Consider the following 18,419-nt stretch of genomic DNA (forward strand, 5'->3'; position numbering starts at 1 on the left):
GTTAGCCTGATCTTAGTCAGTTGAACTGGGGTGCAGGTCAGGGTGCAACCCTCTTATTCATTCAGAATTTGAGTGCCAGGGACCTTGCATATGTTGGATTTTTAGTTACTCTCATTTTATAGATGAAGAAACTGAGGCTCAAGCAGCTTTCTAAAGTCCCAAAACCTTAGCACCTAGAAATGGCCATTGATGGGATTACGCAGATGTGCAGAGGGGACTTGGCAGGGGTGGAGGGTGCCTGCTGCTGAGAGCCATGTTGGCAGGAGCATGATGACCCAGTCCCAGCCTGGGACTGCATACCAGCTGGGGCCAGCACCTGGAAAGCCTGGGGGCTCACTTGCCCACTTTCTGCAGGATTGACTGAGAGTTCACAGGGCCTGTGGCTGAACCCATGGTGTTTCAGAACCACAAATGCACAGGGTTCTTGGTGAGCTGAGCCACCCCCCTCCCAGAGTTAGAGGGCTGCACTGGGAAGTCCTGGTTACCGAGGAATTGACTACCTTTAAAATCATCTCCCTGCCCCTGCATCCCACTCTGTCATTCCCAGGTAAGACCACTGTCTCCCCTGCAGCTCTGGCTAACCTTGGGACACTTGGGCAGTATCGTGCAAGTGGAAAGTCAGTGTTAGTTAATTACACAGTGAAACCTCAGATCCTGCAGAAGGGCCAGGGTGTTAGAAAGATAATGGCAGTGATGTTGGAAACTGTTTGGCACTCACCTATTATGGATAAGGATCTGAGGAAATCAGACAGGTTTATAGCTAGAGAAAAGGAAGAGGAGTATGTGTGAGCAGCAGTTAAAAAAGGATTTGAATATCAAAAGATTAAGAAGACTCTTGGAAAATTGGTAAGCCCTTGAATACTTTGCAGAAACGACCTTTCTGGTTATCAAAAGTAAAACATGAAGCAAAAGTTTTTGAGGTAGTTATTCAGAAGTTTACACGGAAGCCCCAAAGTGTTTCCTTCTTTGTGCTTCTGAACGATCTAGAACATAGTTACGATTGCAAACTCTTAACCTAAAATTTGTCAAACATAATAGAAAATTGACTTAATTCAAGTCCCATTTTCTTTTTAAAGGCTTGACCTGCTCAAGCCTTTCCATCCACTCCCCTCCACCCTCTACCACCCCCATTCTGGCCAGATCACTTGCTATGAAATGAGTGGTCCTTGTTCAAATGGATTTATTTAGTTACCACCAGCCTGCCCTGCTCCTTTACTAGATATTCTTAGTTAACTAGGACCTGTTCTTATTTCAGCCTGGCAAAAGAAACTAGATTGAGGAGGTTTAGCAGGTGGTATGCAATTCTTCAACCCAGAAAAGTTATTGTCACACATAATCATGCTGCATATTCATTCTTACTGGTCTCTGAGAAGTTCCACTAAAAGAATTCCTTCTTTGCTTCTGGTTGTTTCTGAACTCATGGCCTTGCATAGATGATAACTTTTTAAATTGTGTCTTGATGATTTCAAGATTTTATCTAGTATGGTTTGAAAATTGATTTATCCACTGATATTTAATACTTAACAGTATTATCTAATGTTTTAGAAAACGTTCATGTAGCTGGGTGTGGGGGGTGCACACCTGTAATCCCAGTGACTCGGGAGGCTGAGGCAGGAGGACCTCGAGTTCAAAGCTAGCCTCTGTCTGCAAAAGCGAGGTGCTAAGCAACTCAGACCCTGTGTCTAAGCAAAATACAAAAACAGGACTGGGGATGTGGCTCAGTTGTTGAGTGCCCCTGAGTTCAGTCCCTGGTACCAAAAGGAAAACCTTCACACAGGGCCCATATGACAAGAGACACCTTGTCTTTTGGGGAAAATCATAGCCTAAAAAGATACGGCACTTTCATAATCACCACAAAGAGACCCTGTTCCCCAGGGGGAATGTTCAGGATGCAGCAAGACAAAATGGACATGAAGATCCCCATGCAGGGTAAGAGACCAGCTGCCTCTTAAGACAACTTGTGTCTAATCTTTTTCTTAACTTTATTTTTTTTTTAAGGACAGTTTCAGGTTTACAGACCTGTCTGATCAATTTTACAGTCTGATTTTAACTCCTCGGTGTTCTTTCCCTCTCTGCAGACGTCGCCTCATCTCCCAGAGATCATCCTTGGAGACCCTAGAAGATATTGAGGAGAATGCCCCTCTCCGGAGGTAATGCTTCTGTTTCATTATGTCTATAGAAGTGGCTGGCAGTACAAAATTGATTTATTTTTGAAGTTCTTGATCTACAGAATTAAAATTTTAAAATGACCATCTGACTCCAAAGAACAATGAACATATGGAACCCCAGCCCTGAGGACATAGCGCTAGAAAACCCCTATTATGTATACAAGTAGCCTCATTTGTCTGTAAATTTGGGCGTTTTTCCTCTGGTGTTTTGTTTCCTCCTTCTTTTTTTTTTTTTTTTTTTTTTTCCTTTTTGTGCAGTGCTGGGGACTGAGCCCAGGGGCTTGTGCCTGCTAACCCTGCACTCCATCTCTGAGTGAATCGCCAACTTTCTTGACTTGAAAGCTGCTACTTCACAGAAGAGCCCAGTATTGTCCTGGGTATAATTATATAGTCGTTATGGTCTTGGAACTTCATTTTTAGTAAGAAGGGGCAACCAGAACTCCTCAGGAGGTGGCTATGACATCACTGCCTAGCTGGTTGCTGGGGAAACCCAATTAGGACAGCTTTAAGAACTCCCTTGGGTCTGAAAGCATTCCATTTTCCCCTTGAGATTAGGAAAGTGCTGGTGAGGCATCTTTCTCGGGTGACAGCAGTTGCTGAACTGCACGGTACCTGTGACTGGCAGGTTCCCCTCCTCTAACCTTGCTTTCTCCGTTGGCCTGCATCCATACAGAGGCCCAGCCAGGCCCTCCCTGCGGGGAAGACACTCACATGCTATATCTCCTCTGCAGCCCTGATCTGGATGGGGCAGCTAGTGGCGGGGGAAGCTCAACTCTGCAGAAGGAGCTGAGGCAAGATGGCACTCTGGGGCTTCACAGGGACTGCGAGGCAGGCAGCAGTCAGGAGGGCCTCTGGGAGACTGACCTCTCATGAACTTCATCCATTCCCTCTGGAACCTGCATCTGCACTCCATGTGCCTTGGCTACTGGTCAGGACTTGGAAATCCCCAGACTTCCCCTGCGAGCCCGGGAGGTGCTGCCGCAGAGGACAGGCAGCCTCTTACCCTGGAGAGGGCTCCTCCTCACTCTCAGGCTGGAGATGGTGTCCACAGGTCCTAACAGCGTGAGAAGTGGAGGACAGGGTAAGCCCAGGCAGGCCAGGGCTCTCATGGAAAGTGGCATGTGACTGAATCTGGTCACTGACATCATCCCAAAGAGAAAAAAGCCAAGGCCACAAAGTCTGATCGCCATTTTTGAAGTCTTTGAAAACACGAGAGCAGCCTCTGGGAGCGCAGGAGGATGAATGGCACCAAGCAGCGAGGTTGCGAGTAGACTCGGTCACAAGCCTAATACACGGCACTGTTAAAGGTTGGGAGGAGGCTGTTTCCCGCAGGGTCTTTCAGTGACTTGGATTAAAGGTCAAGGTGGGAAACTGGCTTTGGTCCACTTAATTGGTAAGCATGGGGGAGCGGTGTTTTCAGGTGGCAGCAAGTGGCTTTGGCCTTATAGCAGTGTGGCCGCCTCTGAGCAAGGCTGTCTCTCACCCCTGCTTTACATGGGAAAATCAGTGAAGAAGAAAGCCGAAAAGCCCCTGGAGCTTCAAGAGGCTGCTAGAAGCTGTAGTTCTTAGAACTGTGGCAACCGTGAGCAGGACGCTTGGTGTACCAGGGGCAGAAGACATGTTATTCCCTCCCCAGGGTTTCATGGCAGGGCCTGAATGCAGGTGTTCTTGTGTCTCCAGGCAGCTAAGGAGGGGAACCTGGGTGCTGTGTTCATGGTCAGTGCCCTTGGTCAGTGCCTGCCTGGCTCTCTTGTCTCAGAATCTTTCCAGGCTGGCAAAAGAGCTGAGTAAAAGTGGCTTATCTATCTTAACTACAACTTCATCGAACTCTTACTTACAGAATATAATACTGAAAGATCCAGACCAATTTTGTGTAAATGTATGCAATTTAAAACAATCAGAAATCCAGAAAACTTTTGAAGTCTTTATTTTTTCCAAATGGGCTTTTTTTAAATTAAAAAAAAAATTTCTCATATTTATTTAGAAATGTACTTGCTCCTAGGAAATAAATTTAACATGATATAGAAGAGGGGACCTTTGTTTCAGAATCTGGGAAGCTGAGGTCTTGGCCTGACTATTGTAACTGATTATGTGACCTTGCAATCTCATTAGTGTCTCTGGGGCCTTGGTTTTCCCGTCTGTAAAATGGGAGGGCTGAGTGGGTTGATCTCTGAGGTTCTTTCTGGTCTGTGATAGGAGAGGAGCAGTAAAGACACCAAAATGTTTTGGGAACTGTGGGGGCGGAAAGCTTTAGCCCAACTTGCCTTTAAGCGCAGCACATAAAACAAATGGCTCCAAGGCATCTATTAAAACTTTTGCATAATTAAGTGTATCCTATAATCAGTGCTAACAAGAAAGAGCTAATCTTTCATTAAATTAGTTTTTAATTTAATTCTATCCTACTTTCATTTTGCATCATTTAAAATGTATGTTTTTAAAAGGATATTTACAGATTAATGCAGGCGGCTTGGAAATTAATTTGTTCTTTGCTTAACCTGCTGCAACCTGCGCACTCAGTTTTCCTGTTTCCTTGGCAATTGTTGCTAACACCATAGTTCTCTTAAAGCATCACTTAGATTCCCTGGTGGTTTAGTTGAACACTTTGAAAAGGCAAGACAACAAACAGCTTGCTGAACAAAGGGCTAGATTAGTAGGATATATAGTTAGAAATGGGAGCTGACATGGAAACCAAGGACTTTTATTAAGTTAACCTGTTAAAAGCCTGACTTTCCTCCTGCACATCACAGTTTGTTAGTGTTTCCTATAGCCACCCAGAACTCTCCAAATTGAGCACTTAAAATGAGAGGATTTGGGCTGAGGAGTTTTCCACCTGCCTGGCGGTTCCCTGGTGTCCTCGAAATGAGACATTAGAACATCTCCTTTGGGTATTGAGGAAAACCTCGGTTTGTCTGCTGCAGATATGGCGGCCGTCTGTGCCTCTCCTGGTTTCCCAGGCCATCTGGGTTGATAGGTGCTGGCAGCTTCTGCTGCTGAAGTTCTTACTGCTACTGCTTCCTTCCTGAGCTGGCATAAACAGCTACCTATGGCCTCTTTGCTGACTTACTGTTCCAGTGGAAGGTCAAGGAATTTGGTGCTCCTCTTCTTAGAGATAGGGAGCAGCTAGGATTTCCTCCAAAGGGCTGGCACCAGTCCCTGCTTCCCAGAGGTGGGAGGAGGAAGGTGCCACAGTTTGCTGGGGTGGCAGGATTAGGGAGCTGACTGCACTGTCCATCTCTGGGCCACTGCCCTCCGACTAGCTAGCCCAGGAACTCTGCTTTTGTGGGGTAGAGTGGAGGTACAGTTAGACACTTCTGAACCCTTGGTCCTATCCAGAAACTCCTAGAGTCATACCTTCCTTTATGCTTTCAGAGATTCTCTTTTTTTTTTCAGCAACCCCATATTTCTAGAACCTTCTGTGTGTGACAGTTGGAAACTTTTGAGTGACTTGAAGACTCGAGTGGTCATAGGTCTGAACTCATGGTAGTTGAGTTCGTGGTGGAGATTGGGAGGATGTGGTCTCTGCCGAAGCTTCTGGCTCCGAGGGAGTGGATGACGACCAAACACAGGGCTGTCCTCCTTGGGACCCATGGCCCATGGAAGGCCCTTTGCCAATAAAAGCCACCAAATATATATCTGATAGCATGTATGCCTTTGCTTTGGTCACACTGACTTCACAGGTATTTTTGCAAGTTAAATTACATTTTAAGGTGCTGTTTCTTAAGGGAAGAGAAGCATCCAGTGCTATAAGAGAGGTCTTCCAGAAGTACTGGCCCTTATTAGAAGTGTGGGTCAGGGTGAATGGGAGATGTGACAAGTACATCCTCTCTGGAGGTGTTCCTAGGAAACAGTAAAGATTGGGATTGCCCTGTGGTCCTGTGACCCTACCCATTCCCCAGCCCACTTCCTATACCTTCTCCCCACCTGCCCCCCACCCCGCTACCTCCTATTGGGTCTTATTCTTACTCCTTTGCCTGAAGCCTCCAAGTAAGAACTGCCTGAATTCAGGTGATGTCCCAGCCAGGATCTCAGAGTGGGCTTTGTGAAGCTGGGCACTGCTTTTCACTGAAATTTGCTTTCTGAAACAGTCACAGGCACCTATGTCCCATGGCAAAAGCCAGCTCTTGGATCCTGTAGTCAAAAAGGATTTTTGGTGTGTGGGGTTGTTGTTTGGTGGTGGGGAGGACCAGAAAACTCATAGCTCCCTTGTCCAGAAAAGACCAAACTCCAGATTCTCACTTATTGGGCTTTTTGTTTTGATGGTGGTGATGTTACAGTATTATAACTTAGAATTTGGCCAGATAACTTTGAACATACTGTATACAAATAAGATTCACATGACCTTCAGACTTGCAGTGCAAGTGAATGTCATATTTTCCACGGAGGGGTGGAGAAAGAATTTGAATCCAGGTCGCTTTGGTTCAATAGATACTTCTTTAAAATTTACCTCTAAAGCAAAAAATAATAAATTTTAAAATAAAGCAAACCAGCTGGGTTGATTCTCCGTCACATTTTAAGCTGTGACTTCCCAGGTGTAGTCAAGTTGGAGTTGAGGCAACTATCCAGGCACTTCAGGCCAAAATTGTGCTATGGAAGAAAAATGATTCAGGATTGTTTTGAAACTGAATTTTCCATGTTCTTGTCTCAGCCCCAGATCCTTTAAATTTATAACTTTGTTTCCTTTACCTGTGTTGATGCAGAAGGATCCTTTTTAAAATGACAATGAAGAATAATGTCTCTGAAATCTGTGTAGGCTACGTAGTTACAACTGCTGGGGACAGTAGTTTTCATTAGCCAGCTTTTAGAGACTCGTATAAAATATTATCGGTATTATCAAGGAAATTGTCTGTCATTGGTTTTTTTTTTTTTTTTTTTTAAAGCTTCCTTGCTTCCAGCTGTATTGTCTTCATTATCCCAAGGACTCCTGCCTGCCTGGGGGTGACTCAAACCATTTGTCTGGTCTTTCCTTCCTGTCTTTGTGTGGAGATGTCTCAGCTGTCCAGCAGGCAACTGACTGTTTTTTGAAACAACTTTATTTTTCAGATGTCGAACTCTCTCAGGTTCGCCCAGACCAAAGAATTTTAAGAAGATTCATTTTATCAAGAACATGCGGCAACACGATACCAGGAATGGCAGGTACCACGCGAACACAAAAGCTGCCTTGTCTGGCCGGGTGGGGTGGTGGGGGAAGCATTTTAATGGCCAGAGCCGAACAAGGCTAAGCCCACACTTGTAGGATGAAAAGGATCTCATGTAACCTTCCTTCCTCCAGAATCACCAAAAGGAATCTTTAGGGAAGAGTGCACCCTAAAAGCTCGGTGGGAGCTTTAGACCAGCAAAAATCTGATTTTTTTGACAGCAGATAAATAATATTTTTGTACAACACTTTGAACAGAAAAACAGGTTTGGTTTTGTTTCCCCAACTTCGTTGGTCTTATTTTCATTTTTCACCACCACTGTATGCACTGGTCAGTAAATTCCCAGTCAGATCTGCTCCTGTACTTGACTTTGCTGGCTTTGGCTCTGGCTTTAACTCTCTTTAGGAAAACAGAACCAGAGCTTTGCCAACAGAGTCTCCCTCTGTCCTGGTTTGGATTCCTGGGCCAGTTGATATCTGACGTGGGTATTTCTCCAGCTCTTCGGTGCTTCCTTTGGAAAAGCACTGTTAAATAAAAAGTTATTGTGATTGAAACTTATATGACCTTGATATTAAAAACTCCCCTGATGACAAATAGAATCATTATTGCCAGCATGCTCATGATTGAATGGCTAAGTGCATTCACCAAGCCCAGTGTTGGGAATCGAGTTCCTGATCTCTCAATCCCCGGATGCTCTGTAACCCTCAGGGACAACTCCTCCCTGCTGGCTAGAATGGGCGAGATAAAGATGCTGACCCACAGCACAGATGTCCTGCTGCTGACCATCATTATTTGGGGGAGAGGAGTACCAGGTATTGAACCCAGGGACACTTGACCACTGAGCCACATCCCTGGCCCTCTTTTGTATTTTACTTAGAGACAGGATCTTGCTGAGTTGCTGAGGGCCTTACTAAGTTGCTGAGGCTGGCCTTGAACTGTGATCCTCCTGCCTCAGCCTCCTGAGCTGCTGGGATTACAGGTGTGTGCCACCACACCGGGCTCATCTTATTTGATCTCCTAATTTCTAGAAGACCACATGTGTCCCAGTAATATTCTCCAGTTCTTAGAAAAAATGAAAATTGCTGAACGTGTCTCTCAGTGAGCCCAGAATTACTGTAATTTGGTTGTGGAAAATACACTTTACAAACTATATAGTATCACTAATGACCATGGTTTTTAAGGTTTATTTTCTTGGCATTATTTATATCTAATTTTTAGGCCTTACTGAGATAGGGAACATAATTTTATAATAATTAAAATGCTTTTAGAACAACAAAATGAAGTAGGTACATGTTTATACTTTGAGTACAGAGCTTTTAGTTAAAATTTACTCAACTATTATTTATTCAGTGGAATACTCTAAAATTTCCTCTCACCCACCCTTACAGTCACTTAGAATTATTGTGCTCTGTTCATTTAACCACGATCTTTTTTCTTTTGAGTCTGTTTAGCATAATGGTCATTTATTCACATTTCTGTTTTTTTTTTTTTCCCCCCCATAATCTCTTTGACCTTAGCATAAGCATGAAAAGGATTTAATTCCTAAATAAAATCAGTGACAAAGCCAACAAAATAGGCCAAATTAATAGTGTTCTGCCTCTTGAGATGGGCACAAAGTCAGATAATTCCCTGGCATGGTTAGGTAGGGAGAGGATATAGTTAATAAAAAATATGGATTCCTGGGATTTCCAGAGGACATTGTGAAGCTACCTCCCCACATACCAGGAGAGGCTGCAGTGGCCGAAAGTTTTATTGGGGAGATTTGAAGTTTTGTCGAGGGTCTCTAGGCTTACCTGAAGATCTGGAGAGCACAAGTTAGGACCGCAGGCCTCGGTGGGCTGTACCTGCCCAGGTGAGGGCTGCTTTTCCTGTGCCAACAGAACGTGAAAGGGTCTCCTGTTTTGGAGGGGCTCACCTCCCTCCCTTGGATTTATTTGCAAGAATGGATTATCTCCAGAACTTGGGAGGAAGCCGGGAAGAAAATAGGATTTCTGAGGTGACAGGAGGAAATTGTGGTCAGCAGCCGAAGAATGAGAGGATGTGACGCAGCTTTTGAGAAAGTGAAGCAGAGCCCTGTGGGCAGCAGAGGGAGGCTCCTGGTGAAGGCAGCTGTGCACTTGAAGGAGCTCCAGCCCCAGGGTGGGTGGGGGTGGGGTCCTAGCTGTGCTCATCATAGGGCGAGGGGCTGCATGATGGTTGGGGTCTCTGGCCCCACCTCAGGAGTGGGCGGTGCATAGCTCCCAAAGCTCCTCTAGCCCGAACGGTCTGTCGCTGCTCCAGCCCTGCTTCTGTCCAGCTGTGAGCTGCTTCTTGGGCCTCCTGGTGACTTCATCCAGCACAAGCCAGCCTGACCTCTTGGTCAGCAGGGCAGACCCATGGCCCAGTTGCTCTTCTTCACTGAAGACCCTGCTGTTGAGACTCCCTCCCTTGTCCCCACCCACTGACCCTGGAAAGAGGCCCCAGTATTGAGGAAGACTTGGGTCCCTCCTCATAGTGAGGACCAGAGAGCAGCAATCACAATAAGACAGCTTTGTGAGAGACTCTGAGCTAAGCAAGAGTGTCAAGTGCAGTTTTGAGATAGGAGAGGGGATAGATGGCCTCAGACAGAACCAGCTAGGATGAAAGAATACTTGTAGCATTGAAATAGCAAAACAAAGTCCTAAGTAGACTTTATGGCCAGTAATGTCAAAGTAGCTGTTGAGGAATAAACCTTGGGGCCGGGTGGCTCCATGCTGACCCATAAAGGAATCACTTTCGTCTGTGAGTTTACACGAATGCCACCTGGCCCGTGAGGTGGCCTGAACGCCTTGGTACTAGGGTGTGGTTGCAGGAATCCCCCCACGGGAGCCACCTTGAATGACAGCTTGGGCATCTATCTGGAATTGATGAATTCTGTGAGGCTGGCTTTGGACCTGCCAGAGGGCTTTGTGTGTGGAGAGTGTGCAGAGGAAGCTGGTGATTGGGGGCCGTGCTGCAGGCCACTGGCTAAGAAGGACCATTCCCTGACCCAGGTCACAGGCCAGACACAGTGATGAACCTTTACTTCCACCATTAGAGCCAGAGTGAGTGATGGGCCCTTGACTGGCCCTGTAGGTGTTTGTCACTAGCGGTAGGGGAAGTCGTAAGGAGAGGTGCTGTTCTTGGTCTAATTCTGCCTTAACACAAAAGACAGGATGGTGCTCTGGAACCCTGGGGGAAAGTGATGATGGACTTACAGTTGGAAAGAAAAGGAGTGTTTCCCTGAATTTTAGAAGCACAGAACTCCAAAAGTGCAGAATAAGAAGTGGATTCTTGTGGCTAGGTCTATGTTGCTAAAAAGTTTATAAAGTTATATGATAATGGGTGACATTGATTGAATGCTTACTAGGTGCCAGACTTGAAGTACTTCATATGCTTTTCATTAACTCAAAATGCAATAGGCATTTGCTGAATGCATGAGTGAAGGTGCCTTTTAAATGAACTTCACTCTTCAGGACTAGATCTTGAGCATGTTTGGTTACACGGCAAAGGGACATTTGGGTTGCTAACAAGCTGACCTGTAAGTGTGAGGTTATGGGCCTAGAAAAGTAAACTGTCCTTAAAAATAGAAGAGGGAGTCAGGATTATCAGTGTCAGGTAATGTGGTGTAAGACTCATCCAGCCTTGGTGGGCTTCAAAGATGGAGACGGGGCCACAAGTTAAGATGTACAGGCAGACTCTAGCTGGAAAAGGCCAGGAAACCTGTCTCCCCAAAGCCTGCAGTGGGATCCAGCCCTGCTGACACCTTGAGACCCATGTCAAAATTCTGACTTTATTATCATAAATTGTTGTTTTAAGTCCCTAAATTTGTAGTAATTTGTTGCCACAAACAGTAAACTTAAAGCATTGATTTCCCCCCCCCCCCCGCCCAGTTTTCAGAGCACATAGCTGGAAAAAGGAAGGTAAAAATTCAAATTCAAATGCAGGAATCCAGTTGCAAAGCTTATTCCCTTCATCGAAGGGAAAGGTGAAATCTATTCACTGTAACACAGCATGTCATGGTGAAGTGTGAGAAAAGTGTCTGTGGAATTCTGATTTTTTAAAAAATCATTGGGACTTAGAGAAGAATGGCTTCAGTGAACTTGTAAGAATGAAATAAAGTGAGACTAACACCCAGAACGAACTAAATACTGTTAGAAGGAGGAGAAACCTGGAGCCCCTGTGCCTCGTTGGTGGAAATGTTAAGTGGTGTGATGGCCACAGAAAGCAGTTTGGTACTTCCTCAAACTCAAAATTGCCACATGAGCCAGCAATTCACTGCTAGGTGAATTCAAAGGAATTGAAAAGAAGTATTCAAACAGGTATTTGTGGAGCAGGGCAGCGTTATTCATGTTAGTCAGAAGGTGGAGACGAGAAGTGTCCATCAAAGGACGGGTGGGTGAACAAAACATGGTATGGGAAGTCATTCAGCCGTGACACATGCTGCCGTGCACGTGAACCTCGGAAGCACTGCTGAACAAACCAACAAAGCCAGGTGCAGAAGGTCAGAATTGTGCGACTCCATTTATATGAAATACCTAAAATAGGTATTTCATGGAGGCAGACAATGGATTAGCACTTACTGGGGGCTGAGGCAAGAGAGTTATTGCTGAGTGGGCATTTTCTGTTTGAGGGTCACAGACGTTTTGGAAGTAGACAGGATGTTGGCACACATAGTACATGCACTTAGTGGCACTGAATTATGCCCTTAAAGACTGTCCAATGCCATGTTTTATGTTATATAGAAAATAAAACACCAATGATGCCTTTGTGCTTTTAAAACCATATTCAGAAGAGGAAGGGACAGGCTTCGAGCTTTTGGGGGTTGATGATAGCTGCTGGCCTACATTTAGCCTCTTGCCCAAGCAGAACTATAAAATGTAGACTCTAAACAAAGCAATGTGCCAGGCACATAGTAGGCACTCACTAAGTGTTAAATGAATGGAGAGGCCTGATAAATGGGTTTCACTCTTCAGATCCCAGGGATCAAAGAGAATTTAGAAATACTCCTTAAAACCCATGAAGACTAAAAGCAGTTCTAAATCTGATGCTCAGGCAAATGCTGTCTTGAGTAGAAAAGAGTCTTGCGGGGGTAGCAGAGGGTAAATTCTAATAATCACCCAGGCACGCCCGGGGCTCACTGCTGGCAGATATTGAGAACAGATGGTTTGTGTGCTTTTTAGTAAAGCATGTGGAGGGTGCTCCCAGTCCACGAGTTCACTGAGGAAAAGTCATGTTACATTAACTTCATTTCCTTACTGATGGAATAACTAGGTTAGTAAATTAGGGGCTGCTGTAGACATTACATTTTTTTTTTAATTTCAGCAAAACGTTAGGCTGGTCCTCGAGGCAAGCATGTCCCAGTGGTAGAGCAGTGAAAGGGGCTTGGCGATTCTGAAGCAGCAGAAACTGCTGCAGCTGGAATTTGTTAGTGACCTTGACCATCATCTGCCCGAGGGGGTTTGGAGCAGAACACCATGGTGTTCCCAGCAGCAGCATCTCCTCTGCCATACAGACTGTGGTTGGAGAGGAGGCCCAGAAGCCACATCAGCAGCACATGGAAGACCAGAAGCAGGGACCACGAGAGAGAATGCACGTTACAAATGGGAACCAGGATGCAGTTGCTTCATCAGCTAGAAATGCTGGGCCTGGTTCACTAAGATTAAGATTAGCAGAAATAGCCAGGCTCACCGGTGCACACCTGTAGTCCCAGGAGCTCAGGAGGCTGAGGCAGGAGGATAGAGTGTTCAAAGGCAGCCTCAGCAACTCAGCAAGACCCTGTCTCTAAATAAAATGCGAAAGGGGCTGGGTACGTGGCTCAGTGGTTAAGTACCCCTGAATTCAATCCTTGGTACAAAAAAACAGAAATAAATGTTATTTAGTTAGAATATAAATTACAGTACAGAAGAGGGACTTTTCAGAAGTTCATATGAAAAAATATCTCGGCATTTAGATGCACAGCATGTTCTAACAAGACAAACAGTTTTGATGTAAAGTACAGTGTAAGTTAATTTAGCATGTCACAGTAGAAGGCTAGTATCAGACAAATATATGGCTTTTGCATACTTTTTTTTTTCGTTCATACAATCAGGGTTGTTCCCATCTGTCGTATTGGGATCAGCATGAGTGTCACGTCCTAGGACGTTGGATTTGTATTCTGATGACCCCATTGCGGTAGACTTGTTGGAAGGAATCCTGTGCTTCTAGACAGAGGTGAAATTAAGGGATCCAGCTTTCTTTTTAATAGTCTTTTAGCTTCTTCTGGACTTTAATCTCTCTCACACTGAGTTATGAGTTTGCTTAAGCCATTCTTTTTTTAGTCCTTGGCCTTTAGTGAAAGGTTTTTTAAAAATCAGAATCCAACAGGGACTTTTCTCACATTCTACCATGACATGCTCCGTTACAGCCTATGGGTTTTTACCTCCCACCATCCCTTTGCAGGGGGGCTGCCTGGACTAGGGCCCCACCTCCGTTTTCTAGCTAGCAGTTTAACTACATGCACTGCGGTGATGCCTGTGTTTAGTCTGTTCAGCTCATGGTCCCGACACACTCTGATGGGACTCTTGGGATACAGTAGTGAATTTAATGGGCAGGGTAAGCCCTGCTTTGAGGAGCTGGAGACTGGTTGGGGAGACAGTTAATGAAGGATTAAACGCCTAACAGGAGAGAGAGACACGTGCTATGGAGAGAGACTGAAGCAGCTGAGGGCAGTGGGTGTGGGAGGCGTGCTGGGCAGCACAGAGGGAGACCCCAGAGTGGAAGCAGGCAGGAGGCGAGGAAGCCAGCCCTGTTCTCTCCCAACAGGAGGAGTCGGGGAGATGCAGCAGTAGTTGAAGAGGCACTGAGGCCAGAACATGGAGGGTGTGTTTGAGGAACTGTAAGAAAGCCTGTGTGGTGGAGCAGAGTGAGAAAGGAAGAGGGGAGGAGGAGATGAGCCCAGAGAAGTTGGGGGACGTATGCTTGTACAACAGACAAGGTGCGAGCCACGGAGGGAGCCAATCACAAGAGCGGCGTGATTCGACTTGCCTTTGAATGTGATCACTCTGGCCAACCAAGAGTTAAGGACCAGCATTACAGGTCGTGTTAGGTTACCTCTTCCTTATAGAAAATTAAAGGGTGAGGGGCTGGAGATGTAGCTTAGTGGTAAAATGCTTGCCTAGCGCACGTGAGGCACTGGGTTCAATAACCCAGCACCACAAAAATAAAGGGTGTTGTGCACTGTCATCTTAAAGTAAATTCATTTTGATAAGAAGTTCACAATAACTTGAGGCCTTTAAATAACTTTTGGCAAATATACATGCAATCCTTTGGTGAAGAAGAGGCAACCAGTGGCCCCACACCACAGCATCCCTCCAACATCATGGGCTGAGGGTGGTTGGCAAGGGGAGCTGCCAGTCACCATTAACTCCAATATGCCTCTTCACTGAGCCTCACTGTGTGGGGATTTGAAGCAAAAGTAAAGACAGATTGCAGTCCTTGGGCCTGTGTTACACCCTGGAAGATGACAGACATTTGCACAGCCTCGGTGAGCAAGGCCAGCTGATGCCACCTGAAAGCCCACTGCTGGGCAGGTAGGACCGAATCATCAGAGAGGCAAGCAGAGATTCTGAGCATGAAGGCAGACGACAGCCAGTGCGTGCGTGACATTTGTATCTAGCCACCCTCATGGTCCAATTAGGGAAGGAGGGACCTTTCGTCTTGGTGCTTGCAGCTCTTGAGACTTATGCACGCATGTCTTTGAGAACAACAGATGAGAGTCCTCCAAGCCGTCTGACCTGATTGTCTACATTGCACAAAGTGACACCTGTCACATACCCTGGAAGTACCCACCTCCTGGGGCTTCTTCCAGAAGCATTTCATTGTGAACACGAAGAGAAATGCTCTCACAGTAAGTTGACTGAGCTGCTGAGCTGTGATATCCCTTGGGAGGAATTTTCAAATGATTTAAAAGGACATGAGATCGAGTGGATTTAAAAAAAAAAAAAAAAAAAAAAAGCGTGTTTTCTCTTAAGTGTGAACTCGGTAGAAAAATCTTTAAAAAAAGAACGACTTGGAAGATTTCAACACCTTTTATCTTCTTGAAGTAAGATGAAAGAACAGGGACTAGAATCACATTTCAACTTTTTGTAACAAAAACTTTGGGAGGAAAATGGGGTATGAGGCCCTATGTGAACTAAGTCCTTGTTTGTGATCTCATCAATTCAGCCGGCCTAATTGAGTTTGAAAAATGAGTTGGAGAAAGTGGCATGTTTCAAAAAAATTGAACTGACTGCCTCAAAGAAAGACCAGTGCTCCTTGCAAGGAGCCACCCAACACGACAGACGGTGAATGCTTTGGGAGGCACCGTGTAGCATTGACCCCGACTGGGCCTGTGTCTCACTTCCCAGCAGCAGCGGGAGGAGTCCAGCCGGGAAACTTACCCCGTCATCTTTGCATTTACCACCCATTTTCAGCAAAAGCTCAGTCCTAAGGGACAGTGAGTGGACAGCCTAAAGGAGCCTCCAGAACTTCCAGGCCATCTCCAAGCTTCCCAGCTCATCGGGTCTCACTGCCCATCATGTTTCCTTCCCTTTACCTGCCTGTGCTGACAAGCGGTGGGAGGCAGGTTGGGGCTGCCACTTGGCACTAGAACTCAGGCGCCCAGGGGGTCCCGGCTATGCCTGGGTGCTGGCTTAGCATCACACAGCCCAGGTTTTATTATTCATACCTTGTCAAGAAGCGTGGAAGTGATGCTGCTGGCTTTTTCCGTGTCCTCTGAGAGCAATGATCTTTAATCCTAAGTGCACTCTGCCTCTGCGGGAGTGCACACACGTACACATGTGATCTTTGCTGGGAAGCTCGTGGCCTTTTCAGCCAGTGTGATTCGCAGACAATAGGAAGAGTTCCAGAAGGAAGGTGTAGGGGTTGGAAACCACTTCCAGTTGGACAGAACCTTCTCTCAGCACAGGTTTTCATTCTCCTATTAGTGAAAAGCCTGGAGCCGTGGCCAGCAGTGGCCATCAGTGCTTGGAGTGGAAAACACAATTATTCTTAACGGACCAACCAGGGTCACACTTGAGGACACAGTTACCAGTGCTGTCCCGTTACAGCGGGGAGTTAGGGGGCTGCCCCGGGGACTTCTGAACTTCCTAACTTCTGTGGCACCAGGCTCAACCTGTTTTCCTCTTAACCTCCCTATTATGGTTGAATTATGTCCCCCAAAATTCATACCTTGAAATCTTAATCGCCAGTACTACAGAATGTGGCCTTATTTGGAAATGGAGTCATTGCAGGTATAATTTGTTAAGGTAAGGTCAGGCTGGTGTGGAATGGACCGCCCCCATCAGTGTGACCAGTGTCCCTATACACAAAACACCACACAGAACACTCTGCCTCACGAAGATGAGGGTGATGTTGCTGCAGGCCTAGAAACTACCAGCAGCCAGGAAGGGCCTGGAGCAGATCCATCCCCAGCAACTTCAATGAGAGCGTGGCACCTGCTGACACCTCGGAGGCTTTGACCCCCAGAACAGTGAGATGGTGAATTTTCGTTGAGGAAGCCACATTGTAGTGCTTTGTCATGGCTGCCCCAACAGATTGCATGCTCCCTTGCCCTCTCCATCTTTGTGATCCTGTCCTGATGCCTTTGTCACAATGCTATCCCCACCCCCTTACTCCACCATCCCTCTGAGAGCTCATCCGCCATTGCTTCACTCACCCACTGAAGCCTGGGACTCCAACCCACTCCCAGGTCCGCTCAGCTCCAGGATGGCTCCAGGTCCTCTAGCTGGTGCCTTAGCAGTTCCTGTCACTCTTCTCTCTGTGCCAGTCTTCAGCTGGGCTGAATTATTACAGTAATGCTTGGTTAAGGGACAGTGTTAGTAAACACTAGAAGAAATACCCACAAAGTTACATATACAACTTTAACATTTTGCTTTAAGGCACATTTAGTGATTATCTACTCAACAGTCTTTTGTGGCCATGGGTCCAGGGAGAGTTTGTCTGTGGTATCAACTCCCTGTGCATCATCCCCAACCATTACTGGGATGTCTAGACTGGACGTCCTTAAAAGGACCCAAGAATCTAAAGTGCAAATCTCGACAGTGCCAGCTTGGATTTTGACCATTTTTTCCCTAAGTTTTATAGTTGTCTTGCCTGTACCTATTTCAACTGCAGTTTCCGTCCCCAACCCCACCCCAGTGGCTTGCCTTGCTTGAATTTGTTGTTTGTTTTGCTGGGGATAGAACCCAGGGCCTTGCATGTGCTAGGTAAGTGCCCTGCCACTGAGCTAAATCCCCAACCTTATTTGGGATTTTAAAAGTATTTAGCAGTGTTTCTTTTGTTTTTTATAAAAACACCTTTTTTTCTTTTTTCACATTAGTTTGTATAGCCTTTAATAAGCAAGGGCAAATAGAAGTAATAAGTACAACTAGACATAAGCAGGTTTGGGACACAGATCACTGACGGTTGGTACCCATGCAACCCAGCATGGTTGTGGTCTTAGACCTCTGAGCTTTGTGGGAGCCTGGATTGTGGGTCAGTGCTTTGCAGAGGGAAATGGGAATACTGGTGAGTCAGGCAGGTGGTGGCAGTGAAGGCCTGCAGTAGGCTCTGTACTCCTCCTCACCAGTCCCTTTGGCCAACATGTCTTTTTATTGTAGCCCGATTGCCACTTATTCATCTGGGGTTATCTCCAGCTGGGTTAGCTGTTCGTCTCTGTACTCACTAGCGCCCTCTATGTCCCCATCACAGAACTTACACCCCTGTAAATGTATCTCGCACCCTATACTAAGCTGTGTTGGGACAGAGCTCTTGGCTGCATCGTTGACCATCAGATCCTTAATTCCTAGTGCAGTATCTGGCATGAAGGGAGGAGGAGGGGCAGAAGATCACATAGCTTGTTTCTCTTAAATCTTCTGCCATTCCCTAGATTGTAGGACAAAGTACAGTTCCTTAGCAGACAGTGGGCGCCTGTGCTATAGTTGTAATGTTAGCAGTCATGGAGGTGATCGTGGTGGTGGTGATGATAATAGTCATGATAAGCAGACAGACATCACCAATAACCGTGCCGCCATCTGAGTTAGTGGGCTACCAATGTCTCTTTCCGCTTGATGGGTGCCAGCTGTCTGCCTCCAAGTCC

The 18,419-nt window shown here is 46.1% G+C and overlaps 1 protein-coding gene across 3 annotated transcripts in view; it reads left to right on the plus strand.

Moving 5' to 3' along the window:
- Positions 1 to 18,419, plus strand: part of CABLES1 (Cdk5 and Abl enzyme substrate 1) — a 109,650-nt gene that overhangs the window by 45,060 nt on the left and 46,171 nt on the right. For all 3 annotated transcript variants that reach the window (XM_079108642.1, XM_079108641.1, XM_079108643.1), the window contains 2 exons: positions 2,079 to 2,150; positions 7,209 to 7,301. In XM_079108642.1, coding sequence (XP_078964768.1) covers positions 2,079 to 2,150; positions 7,209 to 7,301 — 165 coding nt within the window. The remainder of the gene's footprint in view (positions 1 to 2,078; positions 2,151 to 7,208; positions 7,302 to 18,419) is intronic.

This window comes from Sciurus vulgaris, assembly GCF_902686455.1.
Source record: "Sciurus vulgaris genome assembly, chromosome: 13".
In the NCBI taxonomy this organism is placed as follows: domain Eukaryota; kingdom Metazoa; phylum Chordata; class Mammalia; order Rodentia; family Sciuridae; genus Sciurus; species Sciurus vulgaris.